Genomic DNA, 18,040 nt, shown 5'->3' on the forward strand with positions numbered 1-18,040 from the left:
TTTGGATCCGGGAACCAAGTCAATTATCAATATTAGTATCAAATGATAATTTGACAAACAACATATACCATACATCACGAGGGGGCGAAAACTTTAGTCAATTACCAATATTAGTATCAAATGATACGACCTAAAATCAGTTTCAATTGTAATATCCCAATCATGTACCTTACTCTTAAACTGGTTTGTGATATTGCCATTGAAAATCATTCAGTGAAACAAGATACAAAATTTCCCTATGGAAAAGCATTTCATGCATTTAACCTAACTTGCAAAGCCTCAGACTCCAATAAAGAATGAGTTGATCAAAGTGAACACATTCACTTAAAGAAAAATGAGTAATAAAGTTAATAAAGTCAATGATGTTATTTGCACTCCAATGACTTCATGGAGATAATTGCTGCTGCAGTAAATAGTGCCTCTTTTAAAATGGACAGTATCTCCATATCCCTACATTATGACAGAAAAGAAATTTGAACGATGCCGATAATCTAAACAAAATGTTTTCTAAAGTTTATATATGAAAATTCTGGATTTTCAGGATCTGATCAAAATTCAAGCTCAATTAAAATCCTGAGAAATGGTTTTCTTACCCATCCGTTCTTTTCAACCCTTCAAAAGCAGATATAAATGCCTCGCACAAATCTACAAGAGCACTGGCCCCTTCTTTTCTGTCTCCAGCAATGTTGTCATTTGTATTTCTTTCTGACAATATTGACAATTGAGCCTGAAAACCAGCAAAAATCCATTCTAATTTCTAAAAATTAAACTAATTTTAGAAGCGCGTCATACAGTTTTTGATGAGTAATAACAGAAAAATAACAAAAGATAGAAATGGTCATTCATTGTACTAATGTAGATCTCGGACATATATCAAAGTGATAGAAAATCGAAATAAAGGAATACAAAGCAAGAATGAAAATATCCTAGGCAGTTATTGAGTTCCTAGTCACTCATATAACTTTGTGTATGTCATTTAAATAAATAAAAAAATTGTGCGTTGATTTGTTAAATCAAGACAGTTACCTGAAAACCATGAGCCAAAAGCAACTGAACTAAATCTTCACACTTTTTCTTTATTATGCTCTTAGCTCCAGTGTTATTTGAAAAACATTTCAAAGCCCCGTCAAATGTATCTTCAGTAACACCATTTGATCGATTTGTGCGAGCAGACGGCTGCAAATTTTGTATAAAACAAAGGTCAAGAGATTATCAAAAGCTACTACTCGCCTAGTACCAATAAAGATTCACCCATTCAGGATGAAGAAAATACATTGTTGAAGAAAGTATGAGAACTTTCAACAATTCAAGTTGTTGATTACCTTAATGTATTTCCAAAGATGCTGCATAACTATTTCCAGCTTCCATTTAGGCTCACTAAAGATCTTCATCAATTTTCATGAAATGCAAAAAAACTATTAGCAACAACTTAACTTCCTTAAAATATGCCTTAACATTGGAATTTGAAAAACATTGGAATTTAAAAAGGTTGACTAGTAACAACACAAGTAAAATGTATCAAGTCATCCAATAATAATATCAATTTCATGCAAATAATGGCAAACCATCTTATCATTAATGGGAGATGGGTTTGTTTTACATTGTGATCAGAAAGAAAAGGTTTTTGAAGGAAAAGAAGAGTAACAATGCAAAGAATCGAGGAAATAATCGATGAATTCATGGAAGAATCATGCAATGAACGCAGCGGAGAAAGTTAGTTAGGATCGTAACAACCACTAAAATAGAGGGAAATGATACCATAATATGAATTGATAGAAAAGTGTTGTATTATTCATTATGAATGAGAATCAATCAATAAATCTTACAAAAGAGAATAGTCTCTCTCTTTACTGTTGAATTCCATTTTTGTTGATAGCGTCTTCCCTCAAATTTTTCTGCATCCTTTGTCTGGTTTGTCTCCATGTTTTTGGTCAAGTGGTTCTTCTAATTTGGCGTTTTCCTGTGACATGGAGAATGTGGTGGTTGTATTATGTCGAGAGATCTATAATTCTTTGAGGCTATTGGCCGATGTTCCGACAAGAAATTCAAATTTTTTGTCTGCTTGTGGATGCATCACAGAGAATGTCGAAGCTAGGCTACCCCATTACATTGATATCTCTATTTTACCCCTTGGTTCTGAAGACTATATAAGGATGTGTTTGTGGTTCGATTGAATCATGTATCAATTTTCTGATCTGAATTCACATAAGATTGCTTCGTTTGTTTGTTGTGTTCTTCGATTGAGTTTGGGGTTTGAATCACTGATGGAGAAATCAATTGATTGTTTGGCTGACATTGTTCCTGGTCGTGAGAATTGGAGGATCAAAGTTTGTGTGCTTCGGATGTGGGAGGTTCCTGCGTTTCTCAAGCCTGATTGATTGATCAAAAGGTATTTAATGTGATATTTTGATGTTTCAGTTGTGTAATGGTGTGCTGAATCTTACCTATTTTCCCTGATTGTCATTTTTTGTGTGGGTGTTGTGTTAGGGTGCCTAGATCCATGCCACTGTTAGAAAACAGCTGTTATACGTTTTCCAGAAGAAGCTGGTGGAAGGGGAGGTGTACAAGATGTCATACTTCTCCATTGTGAGTGCACTATTGATAAGTGGGAGGTTTCATTGTCATTGCATAGCTGCGCTCTGGGAGTTGCAAATGTACAAGATGTCATACTTCTCTGAGGATGTGGGAGGTTCCATCCTTTTTGAACCCTGAACAACCAAACTCAATAGAGATGGTGCTTATAGATGAAAAGGTTGGTAAATTGTTCTGCTCCAGTGTTTTGTTTCTTCCATCTTTATTTTTTAGGTTCTTTCATTTGTTTCATTAATTTCTTTATTTTTTGTTCTTTGTTGTGTGTGACTTTGAACTCTGCTATTTCTCCATATATGCACACTACACTGCACTCCATATGTTTGATAAAATGTCATAGTGAATTCTGATCAAAATTAGCATCACCATATGTTTGATGTTTTCTTCTCTGCCTTTATTTTTTATTTTCATCCACATATTTGAGTAATGTCGTAATTGATCATGTTGAAAGTGTGGATGTGAGTTCCATTTCAATGCCATTTTTTTTTGTTCGTTTGTGTTAATTGCGTTTGCGATTTTTCAGCGAAGAGGAGAAGTTCGTGTTTCAAGTGGACGATTTGGAACGGTTGCGTTTGAGTCTGATCCTGATCAGTTGAAAAGTGCTAGAGAAGATATCGAGGAGCTTCTTGGGACTAAGTTCTGTCATCCTCTTATGTTTTATTTTTTTTAGCCAATAACAATTTTGTTTAACAATCAAATATGTAAATGACATAAATGAAACTTGAAATCTTGCATTTACAAATGTTGATCTTAATAGAAGAACATGCTTAAGTTCAACTGCATTTCTTTTTTCTTCTTCTTTAGGTATAAGAAGCTTCTCACAATTTTGGAAATAAAGTCTTCAAAAGCATTTGTGAGATATGTAGTATGCAGTGGGAACTGGGAGCTGTTGTGAGATAAATGTACATGACTGCTGCAGTTATATGCATATTTTATTGTTTTTATTCATCTCATCTAGCCATTAGGTGTTGAATTCTGGATTATCTCATAAGTGTAGTCTATATAGAGAGCAGTTTTTTATTGGTTACTTACCTGCATTTTTGTTTTTAAAATTGTGTCTATAGACTTTCTGGTCTGTTTTAATTTAAGTGTTTCTGTTCTTCTTTTCCTTTTTCCCCTCTCTTCTCCAACAATGCCTTCTTTTTTCTCCCTCCTCTTCTTAAAACGCAAACCTCTCCACTTAATTACAATTGGTTTTTAATGATTTATTGTTCCTATTTTTGTTTTTTTCCTCTTCTTTTGTTATAACCTGATTAGATCTTCTTCTGCTTGCAGTTGCAGATGTTGTATTTGGTTTCCTATTTGCAAATCAACAAATTTGAAGGTAACCTACGAATTTGACAGTCTTATTATTTTATAGTTGGATGTAAGATGTCGATTTTTCAACTGATGATGTGTGTTATGTAGTTGTGGTTTGTCTTCTTAGTTTTTGATGTTGCTGCTGTGTTTTTTTTAATGCTTCTGCTTTTTGATTGCATCAAATTCATATCAGAAGGCATACTATCTTATATTGGGGATTATATTTGATTTGCATGCTCTTTTAATAATATAAATGTAGGGACTAGCAAAATTTGTTAATATTTGGTGTTGTTGAGTGGTAAAGATTCACTTAAGTATGTGAGGGAGAGATTTGGATATATAATGGTATTAGTGATGTCATGTTCAAGTGTCGTGTCTGATGAAGTGGAGTAAAATTAAGCTTTATTTTGATTATAAGATGGTTGTAAAATGTCAAGATGGTCCATAAAGACAAGATTGGTATTTGAAATTGGTCCAAGTTCTCTTTAGATAAACAGATGTAGCGAAATTGGCAATTCAGAATTTGATGAATCATATTTGAATCTATTTTGTTGTTGTTTTACCCTTGATTTTTCTAAGAAACCATGTCATGCATGTATAGATTTAACATAGGGTTTTGAAAGAAAAAAGAAAGTTCTTCCCAAGGTTTGCTTTGAAGATTTTTTGCAATGTGTCAATGTGTACAAATTTTTATGTTTTTTATTTGAACCTGTCAAAAATCTGTGTTACTTTATATACTTTTTCAGGATTTTGTACATAAAATTTCTTTCTTTGGTAGTCAGACTCCCCTTACGATGTAATACTTCAGAACTAAAAATTTGTCCTTTTGCAAATTATATGAGACCATGAGTTTTGTTCAATGTGGTTTGTACCATTTTTTCCTGTTATGGAGTGTTATAAATTGATGCCAGATGGTGGTAGAGGTGTGTTGTTCCCAATCAATCTGGAGCATTCAAATTTTATTTAACTTCATCTTCAAGCTCTCTGCAGCTAAAGATCATAATATCTTCAAGCTTTCTGTTTTGATCTTCTAATTGCCTCCCTATTGTCTTTTTTCTAACTAGCTTTATTTTTTGGTCTATTTACTAAATATATTGAGTTCAACATGGAGAGTTAAAAGCTTTTAACTACAGTAGAGATTCTTAATTACACTGCTTAATTATGAATGTGTATTACTGATAGTTTGCGTATGTTTACTTTGTTGTTAATTGGATTTGGCCATGGTTTCAAAGTTTAATTTAGTTTTTATTATCCTTTTTGATACATTGGGTTGTTAGGAACCCCTTTCATTTTAAGTTTATCTATATTTAAAGAAATCACTTTGCTGAATATAGATTGAAACTATACTATGTAACAATTTACATACAAGAATTTTTTTTAATTCTATAAACATTTATTGATGCTTTCCTACTTCAGCATAGGATCAACATTAATTCTATGATAGAATTTCTCATTGTTATATTTGAAAGCTACAATATTCTTTTTGGGCATTAGTGCCAATAGTTAAAATAAATTGTATTTTTCTTTAATATAGGTTACCACAAATGGAATAGCTCTAAGGGTTGATGGATATGGTGTTGATACCAGCAATACATCCAGAATATACTTTTTGTTGCTGCAACTCTGCTTTCCTGCTCACACAGTTTCTTATGTATTTTCTTCTTCCATTGAGCATTTGTGTTTCAAAAGGTTGGGTTAATTTTGTTTCCGTCACAAAAGAGTCTCTAAAATTGGTTTTTTTATCTCAACTTGACAACTTCCAACACAAGTTTGTTCTTTTATCTTACTCCAACCACCCACTTTTGTGACTTTGGAGCTCTTAGAACTTGGCCTCAACCTTTTTCATCTCACTGGAGCATTTTAATCTCATGGTATGTTTCCTTCATTATTTTTTTGAGTCACTTCCATTATACCTTGCTTCTATGTTTTTAACTAAATTCAAGCAACGTCTCCATATTATTTTCGAGTCCCTTCCATTATACCTTGCATTTATGTTTTTAACTAATTGAGACTATATATGGTTATATATTGTCTGTGTGTTATTTTTTCGCTGCTGGATTTGAATTAAATTAAATCAGAGTGGTGAAATTTGCAGAAATAAGTTTCAAGACATAATAACATTGTTGTTTTTTTCGGTTGCTGTTGAATCAGTTATTAGAGTCCATAATGTTTTATTCAGTTATTAGAGTCCACACGTACCCTTATCTGAAATAATATGAGAGAGATTATCACAGTATAATAATTGTTTTCCAACTCCCATAAAAGTATATACTTTGGTCTAGACAGAAAAGTATATACTTTGGTGTCTTATTTTAAATGGCTCGAGTGCTTGTGATCATATTATGTTTCTACTCTTCAGTTGAAATGGTTGATTATTGTATTTGTTTTTTAATGGAAATATGATCAATTGATACAGCTATAGATATTGGTTTGTGCTCCCCTTTTGCTGTTGTTGAAGCTCCGAATTTGAAGAAGGCTTTGGTGTTGTTAAGAAAAACTTCCGAGGTTGCTTATGAAGTTGTTGCTTTGGAAGCTAGCATGCCACTCAAGGTTGTTAAAACTTAAAGGGAATGAAATCTTTTGGGTGGTTCAACCTCTTTTAGTTCATGTCAGCTGCTGCATTTGACTTGATAAATTTATGATTGTGGCTGTGTTTGTCATCTTTTATGTTTCACTGTCTATGTACTTTGAATTTGATGTAACATTTTTCCCTTGAATCGCTGATGTGCACATGTACTTGGTTATGTTTACGGGGTTGGCTTTGTGTAAGTTGTGCATATGTAATGGGTTTGGTTGTGTTTGTGTTGTTTCGTAAGTCATTCGTTTTTGCCATATTTTAATGTAGAGTTACAATCAATATGGGTATCAGTTGCTCAAGTGATTTGAACTCTTCATAGTGTAACTTACACTTAAGTGACAAAATTACTTTACACCCAAAATATAATTGTGCATTTTATCATATGTTGCTCTAGATTTACAATAAACATGTGTCCTTTTTTTTTGTTGATACAAAACATGTGTGTCCTTTGCTCAAGGAGTTGTTTGGGACAGAGTCGGATATATCGACGAGTTGAACACACTCTTGAGATTTTTTTTTGCTAATGGTGAACTAATGACTTCGACATTGAATGTGGTCTACCATGAGGTGTTCCAAAAAATATAATTGCTATGTAACTTGGTCCTTCCTTATGACTTTTTCCACTATGTACTTAAATAATGTTAAAATAGTACGAATTTTATCCCATAATAATTGATGCAAGAGATACTATTGACAATATGAGAATTGATGCAAGAATTTATAGTAGAAATTTTGTAAATTTCATTGGTTTAGGTTGTGTCTGTGTCGTGTGGATGTCGTGCGGTATGTGGTACAGTGGTATGTCGTCGGCTGTAATTTCATGTAATATGAATTTGTGATCTTGTGTCATATAGTATGTGGTCGTGTAGGCCATTGCCGACTGCTTTCCACCCGTGCGACGCACGGGCAGCACACTAGTAGAGTACAAATGAACTTATATAGGTAGCATACAAGTACTGGCAAGATAGAATGTACTACACTAAGATAACTTGTACGGCAAGTAAGCTATCTAAGTTATCTAATATCCTTATTTTGCTCATGGTGTAATAAGCATCACACACAGTTATGCGCATAGAGGGAAAAAATGGTGAGATGAACCGTGAGAGAGAAGGGTGGAGATACAGTTTTCAGGAGTCACCTTAAGAAAATGGGGGACAATATCTTTGTTGTTACCCAGTTCAACCGGAATTATGTCCACGAAAGGTATTCTGTACCAAATGCACAAAAATACAAGATTGTCTACTTCAATCAGAAATCATGACACGTAAAGAAACAAGAAAACTAAACCGAAAGGAACAACAATGTAAATTAAATTTGAAGAAACAAACTACCTTGAACCATCTGCTCTTGAAGCATGGCGTCCAGTATCTGCTTTCTTCCTAGACATATCAAGGTCTATAATCTAAAATCATCCACAACGTAAATTATAGAAGTTTATTGAAGTTTGCTTAAATATAACAAATAAAATTATTCAGGAACTTACCATCACAAAAAATTTCTCCATAGAGACACGTGTGTTCTTTAATTCTTCAAGTAAAGCAAGAGAAAATGCAGCATGGCAATTTTTGGATAACTGAGATTCGGAACTCTTTTCAAGCTTCTGATCAATTTCATGAAGTTGAGATAGTACACAGATAACTTCCATGCAATTTATGATCAAGTCTTTGCAGTTCATTTCATTAGATCCCTGCAATTTCTGATCAGATATATATTTCTGAAACACCAAAGGAACACATGGAACCAAGATGCATAAGATCTCAACAGCAGAACATGTGGAAAGAACAGTATTAGCATTCACATAACATTAATCAACATGGTTAATTGTTGATTAGTTAGTCATACAAAGTCTTATAGTGAACCAGTTACCATCAACATGTTGAGCAAAGACTCCTTCTGCAAGCGCCAGTTCATGCTGGCTGCAACAGAACAGTTACCTAGAATTTATAAGTGGTTCAAGGAATGGCAACAACAGAAATTTCATTCAACTTCATACACACCATTACGGGGTAGAAAATCGCTTTCAAGCACGATGACAAGATATTGAAAAAGCAACAAGTTCTGCACGGGCTGCAAAAGAAATTACACAGAAATCAGACATAAATACATAGACACATGTGGCATTAATATATTATAGACTTCAGTCAGAATGTTAGTCCTTATCCATTGCAAAATCGCTAGCGTGTCTCAATTCTCAGACCCTTGTAAAACAAGTATCCACAAAACTATAGAAAATAATGCACAAATATTATTGATTTGTGGACTAACCTTCATGCTTGTTGTTTCAATGTTGGACTCAGTTAAAGTTTCAGCGAGCTCTTCAATCAAGAGATAAAAGCTCTGAGGTAGGTGGCGAAAAAAAAAAGAGATAAAATGAGTTAAAAAAACCCAATATCAAATTGCAATTTGAGAGAAAGACAGTCAAGAGAACCTTGCAGAAGCGGAATATTATAAACAAAACGATGCTTAAAAAATATAAACGAGTTATTTGAGCTGCAGCGCTTTATTTAGTCATGAACTCATATCCTAACAATGACCGAGTCCACCTCCTTATATCGTGGAACACAATAAAAAAATGGATTACTTAAAATGTACTGGTGCAGGATTACACGGAACTAGTGTGAATAAAACACGTGAAACAACTAAACAAAGGCATATGCAATTTGGAATTCTGAAAATGGAGTATCAATACATTGATTTCATAGAATGTGATATTCTGAAAAATAATTTGGAATTTTGAAAACAAAGAAACAAGTTGTTTGATAAAAATGGAATAGGAAGGCAGTGGGATCAGGCCCAAAAAACAGTAGTTTTGTATTGCATTTTAACCTTGTAAGCACAACTAATATTACGAAAAACAGTTAAGAACAAGACGTTCTTTTGGCTCAGCCAATGGTAGGTAAAAAGCGCAAATAACTCACATAGGGGTCAAGAGGTCCACCGGACTGCTCATCACTTGCTTCACCGACAGCAGCGGCATTATCCAAGTCAACAATAAGAGGAGACCATTCCTAGCAGAAAATATTTTACATTTGACAGCAAGTTCAATCAACATTTCATACTACCAATTGTTTTTCCGAATGCAGAACAAAAAACAACAGATTGAAATAATTTCTAGTCATTCATACCTCTTCATCCACGAGAAATTTTGGTGGAGAGTTAGACGATGATATGGAATCATCTATCCCACGAGGAAAATGCTAAACCGTAAACAAATTCACACATTTGAAGGTATTAGTTACATTAAAGACATGCGAATATAATGAGGAAAATGAAATCCTTGGACATGACATACCTTTTCTAAGTCAACCAGAAGCTTATGACTCGTCACAATCAACTGTAAAGACTTCTCAGTCCTCAGTATGTGGAAGACTGCCTCAAATATTTGTCTACACAATTTTAAAAATATATACATACACTCAACTCAGAACACAAAAGTAAATACAAAATAAAAAAATTTCTGCCAAATACAACTTGCTTTCTGAGGAGAAGTAAAGTAACCACATATATGCAAAAATAAAACTTTCACTCTAAAAGAAAGATGGAATGGGGTATCACAATTTTATTCTAGGCATTGACAAGTGTATGTTTGTGTGTAAGCTATGAAGCACTGAATCAGACACCGAACACAACACTAGGCAATAGTGATAATTTGAAAACAAATTGATACATTGACATCCTTTTTCGTACAACCGCGTGACACCTAGTTAATCAGGTACAAAAATATGGTTGATTCAATTGAGTATATGCTTAATTCAATTCTAGCTCAAAATTATGGTTAATTCCATTACAGTTGATATTATTCATTATTGTTTCTTGGACGGAACTATTACGGTTCAAATAAAAACTCAAATACTTTGATAGTAAGAAATCATGTTCTCCCTTTAGATCGGTCCAGTATTTCTAATCATAATAGTATAAGCGAAATTTAAGATCTACATCTATTGAACTCGCATATTCTTCAGTTTTTAACTTGAATTCACCTTGATTAACCATAATTTTCAATGTGATCTAAATTAATCATATGCTCAATTAAGTTAACAACCACATTTTAACAAGGGTCACACGGGTGTATGAAAAAAGGGTGTTGGTGAAACATTTTTTATTTTCAAAAACGAAAGTGATTGAATGTAACAACTTATGTTAGTGTAGTTATCGGTGTTGAACACCAATAACCTTCAATCTAAAGCATCAGTGATACTTAGTGAGCAGGAGCAAGACTTACTTAGTAGGCCGTTTTCCATGTTCAAGCCCAATTGAAGAAGCACGAACGACATCTAAAAAAGAAAGTCCTGCATACACAAATTCATAAATTAATAAATAAAAGATGGGTAAATAGTCATTTTCGTCCTGAATGTGTAATCAAAAGTCACAATAGTCACAACATGCCTAATTGAAAGATTATACGATGCTTACCTTCATCGATATCCTTAGCATCATTGTAGGCTTCAAATAATTGAAGCATGTCATCTTCCATTTTTGCGATGAACAAAGAAATAAATTGCTGAATTTATTATTTATGGTTCTTGATATTTATTTAATTGATGTATGTAGCACAATTGTTCAACTCTTCTTAGATATATATCATATGCCAAAAATGGTGACATCAAACTCTTACAATTCCATTTCTACGTACCAAAATTAATTACATTTGTGATAGATAGAGCTGGAAACAATAATCTTAATCAAAATGAAATTGAAGCCTTGAGAAAATCTTATGAAATTGAAGCCTTGAGAAAATCTTATGTATAGCACATTATTATGATGTTAGTGAAAACATTTTAATTCGTAACAAACAATATGATGTCATAGACCACGTAGCGTTTTGGTCCACCTTGGAGCATGACTCATTATCATAGGTTTTGATCTGGTAAAAAAATACCTTGCACGATGGAGGCCGAAAGCAGTGTAACAAACCCCTTCTTTTTTTTTCTTTTTTTTTTGTCAGGTAGTCTAGTGGCTAGAATTCACCTTATAAGATGAATAAGTGGGGTGTTCGGGGTTCGAATCCCGGCCCCTACATATAATAATGCATTATCCTACCAAATGAGATATGCTCACTTCTTTATAAGAAGATACTTGGTCAAAAGAATAAAATTACAATTGATTGAAAAATGCACAGTTTGTCCTAATTAACCTGCAAAAACTTCCATAAATACACAATTCAACCTCCAAAGTTCAAATATTATTTTGTCACGTTGCCTTTATATCTTATGCGAGATCTTAGTGTTAAAACGGTGACATCAAGCTCTTACAATTCCATTTCTAAATACCAAAATTAATTACATTTGTCATAGATAGATAAATTATTATCTTTTAATAACATCAACAATATAACATAGGCAAATTAGTCTCACTGTTTATTTTCATATACCCAAATGTATTGAATCTTTTAAGCATGTTTCCTTCAACAACAAAAAAAATAGACAAATATGTTTATTTAAAAGTGAAAAAGTCAATCAAAATCATGTATTCCCTTTATATATAGTATATATGTGTGTGTGGGTGTGAGTGCCATGCGTGCGTGCGTGCGTACCATTACTGACTAAGTCTTCTTATAAAAAAAATATGGGAAATGTTAACGAGTGCCCCCGGGGCACTCTTTAAGAGCTTAGAATAGTAACTTTTTATGAAAACTTGTGTATTTAATACATTGGAAATTGAACTGTTTGACTTTTTTAAAGAATAACTTCCTAATTTAGCATGCTTAAAGAGTGCCCCGGGGGCACTCGTTAACAAGACCCAAAAAATATTTTTATTTAAAATAAGATAGTAAAACATTGCAAGCAGGAAACCTAATGCGGTGCTAAATACTGCAGTCCAAGATACCATTGTAAATGAGAAATTTAAGTGCCATATTTTTTTGGGTGATAGAAGTGTAGTATCGTATAAAATCATTTCTCCAAATTTCAAGCATGCATGGTAGGTGTGGTCGCAACAGTGAAACCGCTACAAAATATTCCGTAAATTTTTTGGGTTGTCTGATATGAACTTGATCCAACTTTTGATCCACCTATTTTTAGTAAATTTTAATATAATTTAACTTTTGTTCACCATTTTTTAGTATTATAAAATTCATTTTACACATTAGGATTGGCCAATTCAGAGGTGAAAAAATTTATGAAAAATTTAAAGTAAGCATTTTACACATGAGAATTGACCAGCATGGATTTGTTTTGCGAGTACGTGTTACTTGACTTATAAGAGAAAAAAATTGGTGGTGATTGACTTATAAGGAATTAATGAAGAGGAAACGCAAGTGTTTATACTTTTTTATTTTTGTCATGGCAAGTGTTTAATGATTTGAATTTATTTTCTCTCAAAAATCAAACTAAATCTGTCGTTATACCCTGCCTTTTACGGTCTCGGTGCTCTATATCATAAGAGCATTTCTCTTAATAAAATGAAGTACGTACCTCAGCGGTTTCTTCTTTGAGCTGCTCCAACAAGTGCTGGTGGTGAAGGAGCACCGGTGACTGGATCAACCGAACGAGTATTGGTGATGGTAGGTGGTGATGTTGCAGGAACAGGTGTGGGTGATGAAGGGAACAAGACGTGAGAGAGACCCAGGCTGAGAGTGTCACATCATATGCATGTTAATTTTGAAGTTGGAGAGAGCGAGAAGTATTTAAAACTTAAAAGTGTTTTTTTCACGTAAAAGCGTGTTCGTTGTTTTCGACGAAATATTAATTCGTACCATTAAGCTTTTCTCATATCATAAAATGGTTGTGTCCATTCTATTAATTCGGATCAAATTTCAGTTTTGCGGAGTCACATAATCTCATTTGTTCGATGAAGATCGAACAATCCAAACTATAAGGTCAATTTTTTAGATTAATAAAATTAAAATCTAGTTTAATCTATTGTAAGAAATTGGACCGTTTAATCTTAATCAAAAGGACTGCGATGCATCTAATCCAAATCCACTCAAACCTTATATATTAAAGACACAAAAGATATGTGTTTAAGATATATAAAGGTTTTAGTTCAAAAGCCTAGTGTATGTACAAGCTAAACGTTACCCTATTTTCATCACGCGCGCACGTGCGCGCACATATATACTTACATACATACATATACATATATATATATATATATATATATATATATATATATATATATATATTGAAGAGGTCACGCACTAACGGAGTTGACTCAACTCGTTTTACCTATGTAAACTCGAATTGTAAACTCGTACAAGTTTACCTAAAACCTAAAATTAATATTATATAAAATTTATTATATGCACTAGCGAAAAGACGGGCACTCACGTACCCGTCTTTCCGCTATTTTTACTGCGCTAAATTTGAAAATTATGAACTGTTTTTTTATGAAATTTTGATTTTGATTAAAACTAAAAATATAAATATTTGTTACTTTCTAGTTATAATAAATCAAATTGTCCTCGTGAGCTTTGAAGGTGAGAAAAACACAAGAAGGGGGGGTTGAATTGTGTTTTGAAAAATTCTTCGATTCTCCTAAAAACTGAACACACTGATCAAAAGCTAAGTGAGACAGCTTCTGAAGTGATAATCAGAATCTAAATGCAGCGGAATAAAACAGAGAGAGAGAAGAAGAACAACACAAAGCAATTATACTGGTTCCTTCCACAATCCGGAAGTAGTCCAGTCCCCCTTGCACTTCCAAGGAGATTTCACTATGAGTAATATCTGATTACAAATGCTCAAGCACACAAGCAAGAGACTTCCTTTGCTCAAGCACACAAGCTAGAGACTTCCTTTGCTCAAGAACACAATCAAGAGACTTCCTGCTTAAGCACAACTGCAAGAGACTTCCTAACTAAACAAAATTACACAGAAAATTGTTTAAGGTTGAACACTTGATATACAATCAGAGGTGCTCACAATACAAATCAGATACAGACTCAATGGACTTAAGAATTTCTAAGATATGACTTTGAGACACAGAAATTCTAAGTGAATGCAGAACAATTTCAGCAGAGGTTTGGTACTTGTGAAAATCTTGTGAGTCTTTCGTTCAGCGTTCTTGCATTACCAAATCTCTAGGTCTTCACTCCTTTATATAGAGGTGTGAAAGAGACGTTGTGAAATTGCCAGCACACCAAAGAGTCGTTGTTGAAGCTTGATCTTTCACCAATGATCTTTTGCCTGATTTGGTTGTTGTCCTATGAAGAACCAATTTGAAATCCATTCCTTATCCAAAGGAACATCTATGCAGGCGAAACCGTATTCTGGAGCTGTTTTCTTGTCTTGTAGCTTGGACACAAAACAGAGTAGTGGAGAAGGTGGTTGTACAGTTCGTACAATAGTACAATGTCAACGCTTTCGTCCAAATTGTAAGCACATGCCTTCAAACGCCTTTGAAATGACCGTTGCAAAACTTCACTAATCCTTTGTTTGTGTTTTCGAATCCAATGGACAGCTTTTGCATTGATAATTCTTCAATTCTTGAATCTTTTGCAAATCCAGTTGAGATTCAGCTTCTGGTGAAATAGCTTCTGATGAGGCAGCTTCTGATGATGCAGCTTCTGATGATGTGGCTTCTGGACCTCTTGTCTTCAGAAGCACTATTCTTCAGGAGCGCTATCCTTACTTCAGAAGCGACTTAACTTCAGGAGCGCTTTTTCTCTTCAGTAACAAGTTGCCTTCAGGAGCGTCCAAGCTTCAAATTTTTGTTGTTTCTTTTGCTCTTTATTTGCTCATTCAGAACCAATGATGATGTAACTTTATAATTATGATCCTGTACACTTGAACAAATATTAGCTAGTCCAATTTACAATTTTTAATACCTTGTTATCATCAAAACTCTTTAAGGTTCTGATAAGTGCCAAGAAGTGTTATTTTTATGTTATATTTCATACACTTTTTGTTACTTGTTTTACAAGTTATCGAAGGAAAAGCCGAGAAATAAGTGTTAAATGCCTTATTACGCTTTATATATCTTACTCTATCCTTTTGTGCAGAAATTAGCCTCAAGACACTAATTAAAGACCAAAACCATGGAAAAACACTATTTGGGCAGAAGCTGATCCAGGAGGCAAGCAGCTCGCACCCAAACTCGCATCTGCGAGTGCCAATGCGAGCCACTCGCAACTGCGAGCTCCCTTACTCGCAACTGCGAGTTAGGGCGGTTTGATCCCCTCAGTTATGACGTGGCAGCGTATCATTGGTCCAGCAAGCAACTCGCATCTGCGAGTGATGTAGCTCGCATCTGCGAGTTAAGGCAGGCCAGAAGTCTTTATATAGCCACTTGCTACTCTTTGGAGAGGAGCTTATCTTATCATATTTTAGCTTGATATTTTCTTAGCTTCTCTTAGGTTTTAGTTTAGATATTTCCATAGGGAGAAGTAAGGTAGTTCTTCATTGAGTAAGATTGGTTTTGGAAGTTGGATCTTAATACTTTGTTGAGACATCACAAGTGTAATGAATCCTTCCTTTTCAATCCATCCTTGCATGGCTTCTATGATGATGAGTAGCTAAATACCCTTTGTTGGGATGAGAGGTACTTGATCTTGCTAAACATGTAATCCTTTTTATCTTGCAATATATGGTTCTAGCAATTTATATTCAATATTGTTGTTATTCTTGTGTTAATGCTTTCAATGAGATCCAAGATGCTTTGGACACAAACTCTTGAATCTTGAGCTAGAATAGCAATATATCTTAGGTTAACTTACTTGACATCTTTGTTAATCTTGCGATAATCACCATAATCAAGAGCTAAATGCTTTCGTATAACTTAACCAGGCTGGACACGGTCGATTAGGTTATCCGATCGACTTTGTTATCGTTTAAGGAATTTGGACACGAATGTTTAAACGATAACTTAGAAATAATTATATCACTTTGGACACGAAGGATAGTTTAGAATTGATTGTGATAATGTTGCTTATGAAGCTAGAATTCGTATGGATCATTAGGTTACGTGTGACGCTTGGTTAAGGAACGCTACTCCTAACAAGTTTCAATCCTTATTTATCTCAACTTTTACTTTTTGCAATTAGTTTAGTTAGTTACATTTCAATTCAAACAAACAAGTACTCTTAATACTTGGAATGATAGTCGATGTTAGACTGTCCTTGATAACGCACTATTCCCTGTGGAGACGATACAAAAATACTTATCTTGTTTGATGCAGAATATACTTTCATCAAAATGGCGCCGTTGCCGGGGAATGGTGTTTAGTTATCATAGATAGAACGATTGATTTATCGTTTTAAGTATTTGTATATAATCCGTAAATAGTTTTCTTTATTTGATAGTTGTTTGTACTAACCCCTTGTTAATAGACAAAGAAAAGTTTCTTGTTAGTTGTTTCCGTTTTAGGATCACCACCTAGCCAAAATCATGGCTGATCATGGTTACTTCAACTTCTATACTCCACCCGAGTATGAATCCTATCCTCAGTATCAGCAACATTCTTATGAAGATGAGAGATACAAGGTAATAGAAAATACTTTGAATGCCTTCATGCAACAATCCATGATAAATATGCAAGATACCAACCAAAGATTGAAGACTTTATCACTTCAAATTGGGTTGATTCAAGCACAAATCATGGATAGCCAAGCCAACAATCAATCCACTCTTAGAGAACAAGAAAATAATCCAAATATGTTTGAGAGAGTCAGAGAGATTGTTGAAGAAGTTGTTGTTCAAAATGAGGAAGTTACAAATGTTGATATTGAAGAAGTCATGGTGGTTGAGAAAAAGGAACAGTTACTAATCAAGGAAGATTTAATGGTAACAAGAGGGAAGAAGATGAACAAGGTAGAAATCGATCGAGTCATTGATGAAATTTACGCCTTGTTCAAATCAAAGCTAGGGAGGTCATGGACTCCAAATCATTTGTTCCTAAAGTTCATGGAATTCCTACCAAAACGTAGGGTTTCGAAAGATGATGTGCTTACCGTTTCATTTTGGCCACCCTAACGAAAAAGGCGTCGAGCTAACGACGTTAAACAAGCGCTTGTTGGGAGGCAACCCAATTTTGTAAGTCTATTTATTGTTTTAAATGCATAATTAGATATTAGAGTCATGTGCATGCATTACACCATCCAAAAACAGAATCCAAACAGAGCAGAAGTTTGAACCAAAAGTACTCGCAACTGCGAGTAAAACAGCTCGCAATTGCGAGCTGAGTGGGTTTGACTGCGTTGACTACCAAAACACTCGCATCTGCGAGTAAAGCTACTCGCACCTGCGAGTGGCTGCAGTTTTGGGCAGTTACGAAACCCAAGGCCACCAACTTCCATTATCTCACATTAAACTCCCATTATCATCATTTTTATCTCATTTTTCGGTTTTGCTTTATCTCTCATCAAACAAATCACAAAATTTTCTCCCTTCCTTTGTTGAACTCACGTGAAACACAAACCCTTAAGCTTCAAGGAGTCATTCAAGTCAATCCAAGTCATTTGCATCCCATTTTCATTTCTGCACTTGTATTACTAAACAATCAGGTTTGTTTGTTTCTTCTCTGTTATCATTCTCTGCATTCTTCAAACCCTAGGGTAGAAGAGTTCTGTTGATTCTTAATCTGCGAAAATGATACCCATTTGTTTGAGATGAGCATAAATCATGGAAAGATTCATTT

General features: G+C 34.2%; 2 protein-coding genes across 3 annotated transcripts; one reads left to right on the forward strand and one right to left on the reverse strand.

Moving 5' to 3' along the window:
* Positions 1-124: 124 nt before the first annotated feature.
* Positions 125-17,699, reverse strand: LOC146925477 (negative regulator of systemic acquired resistance SNI1-like). The gene is made up of 16 exons (XM_085711981.1): positions 17,547-17,699; positions 10,880-10,967; positions 10,689-10,755; positions 9,759-9,852; positions 9,592-9,663; positions 9,385-9,474; positions 8,732-8,803; positions 8,464-8,533; positions 8,333-8,382; positions 7,950-8,180; positions 7,798-7,868; positions 7,605-7,674; positions 1,323-1,385; positions 1,027-1,176; positions 594-727; positions 125-450 (listed from the first exon to the last, which is right to left on the reverse strand). The coding sequence occupies exons 1-16, from the start codon at positions 17,697-17,699 to the stop codon at positions 366-368; spliced, it is 1,560 nt and encodes a 519-aa protein (XP_085568107.1). The 3' UTR covers positions 125-365.
* Positions 1,788-6,844, forward strand: LOC146925478 (uncharacterized). 2 transcript variants are annotated; one of them, XM_085710411.1, is made up of 6 exons: positions 1,788-2,389; positions 2,488-2,752; positions 3,113-3,225; positions 3,394-3,913; positions 5,423-5,759; positions 6,305-6,844. In XM_085710411.1, the coding sequence occupies exons 2-4, from the start codon at positions 2,681-2,683 to the stop codon at positions 3,482-3,484; spliced, it is 276 nt and encodes a 91-aa protein (XP_085566537.1). In that variant the 5' UTR covers positions 1,788-2,389; positions 2,488-2,680; the 3' UTR covers positions 3,485-3,913; positions 5,423-5,759; positions 6,305-6,844. The 2 variants fall into 2 exon arrangements, with proteins under 2 accessions (XP_085566537.1, XP_085566536.1); XM_085710410.1 differs by having other exon boundaries at positions 1,789-2,389; positions 3,865-3,913.
* Positions 17,700-18,040: the final 341 nt, after the last annotated feature.

The sequence above is a fragment of the Medicago sativa genome, chromosome 5, assembly GCF_051527215.1.
Source record: "Medicago sativa cultivar Bolivia chromosome 5, Bolivia_mono, whole genome shotgun sequence".
NCBI classification, from domain to species: Eukaryota; Viridiplantae; Streptophyta; class Magnoliopsida; order Fabales; family Fabaceae; genus Medicago; species Medicago sativa.

What these genes read in the sequence shown, in the direction of transcription:
- LOC146925478 (XM_085710410.1), top strand. Translation starts at nt 2,681, where the DNA reads ATGTGGGAGGTTCCATCCTTTTTGAACCCTGAACAACCAAACTCAATA. An exon ending in TGGTGCTTATAGATGAAAAG is followed by an intron (nt 2,753 to 3,112) that starts GTTGGTAAATTG and finishes GCGATTTTTCAG; the next exon opens with CGAAGAGGAGAAGTTCGTGT. An exon ending in GCAAATCAACAAATTTGAAG is followed by an intron (nt 3,914 to 5,422) that starts GTAACCTACGAA and finishes TCTTTAATATAG; the next exon opens with GTTACCACAAATGGAATAGC.
- LOC146925477 (XM_085711981.1), bottom strand. Translation starts at nt 17,699, where the DNA reads ATGGAAGTTGGTGGCCTTGGGTTTCGTAACTGCCCAAAACTGCAGCCA. An exon ending in TTGAAACAACAAGCATGAAG is followed by an intron (nt 8,534 to 8,731) that starts GTTAGTCCACAA and finishes TTTCTTTTGCAG; the next exon opens with CCCGTGCAGAACTTGTTGCT. An exon ending in TTTTGGCTCATGGTTTTCAG is followed by an intron (nt 728 to 1,026) that starts GTAACTGTCTTG and finishes GCTGGTTTTCAG; the next exon opens with GCTCAATTGTCAATATTGTC.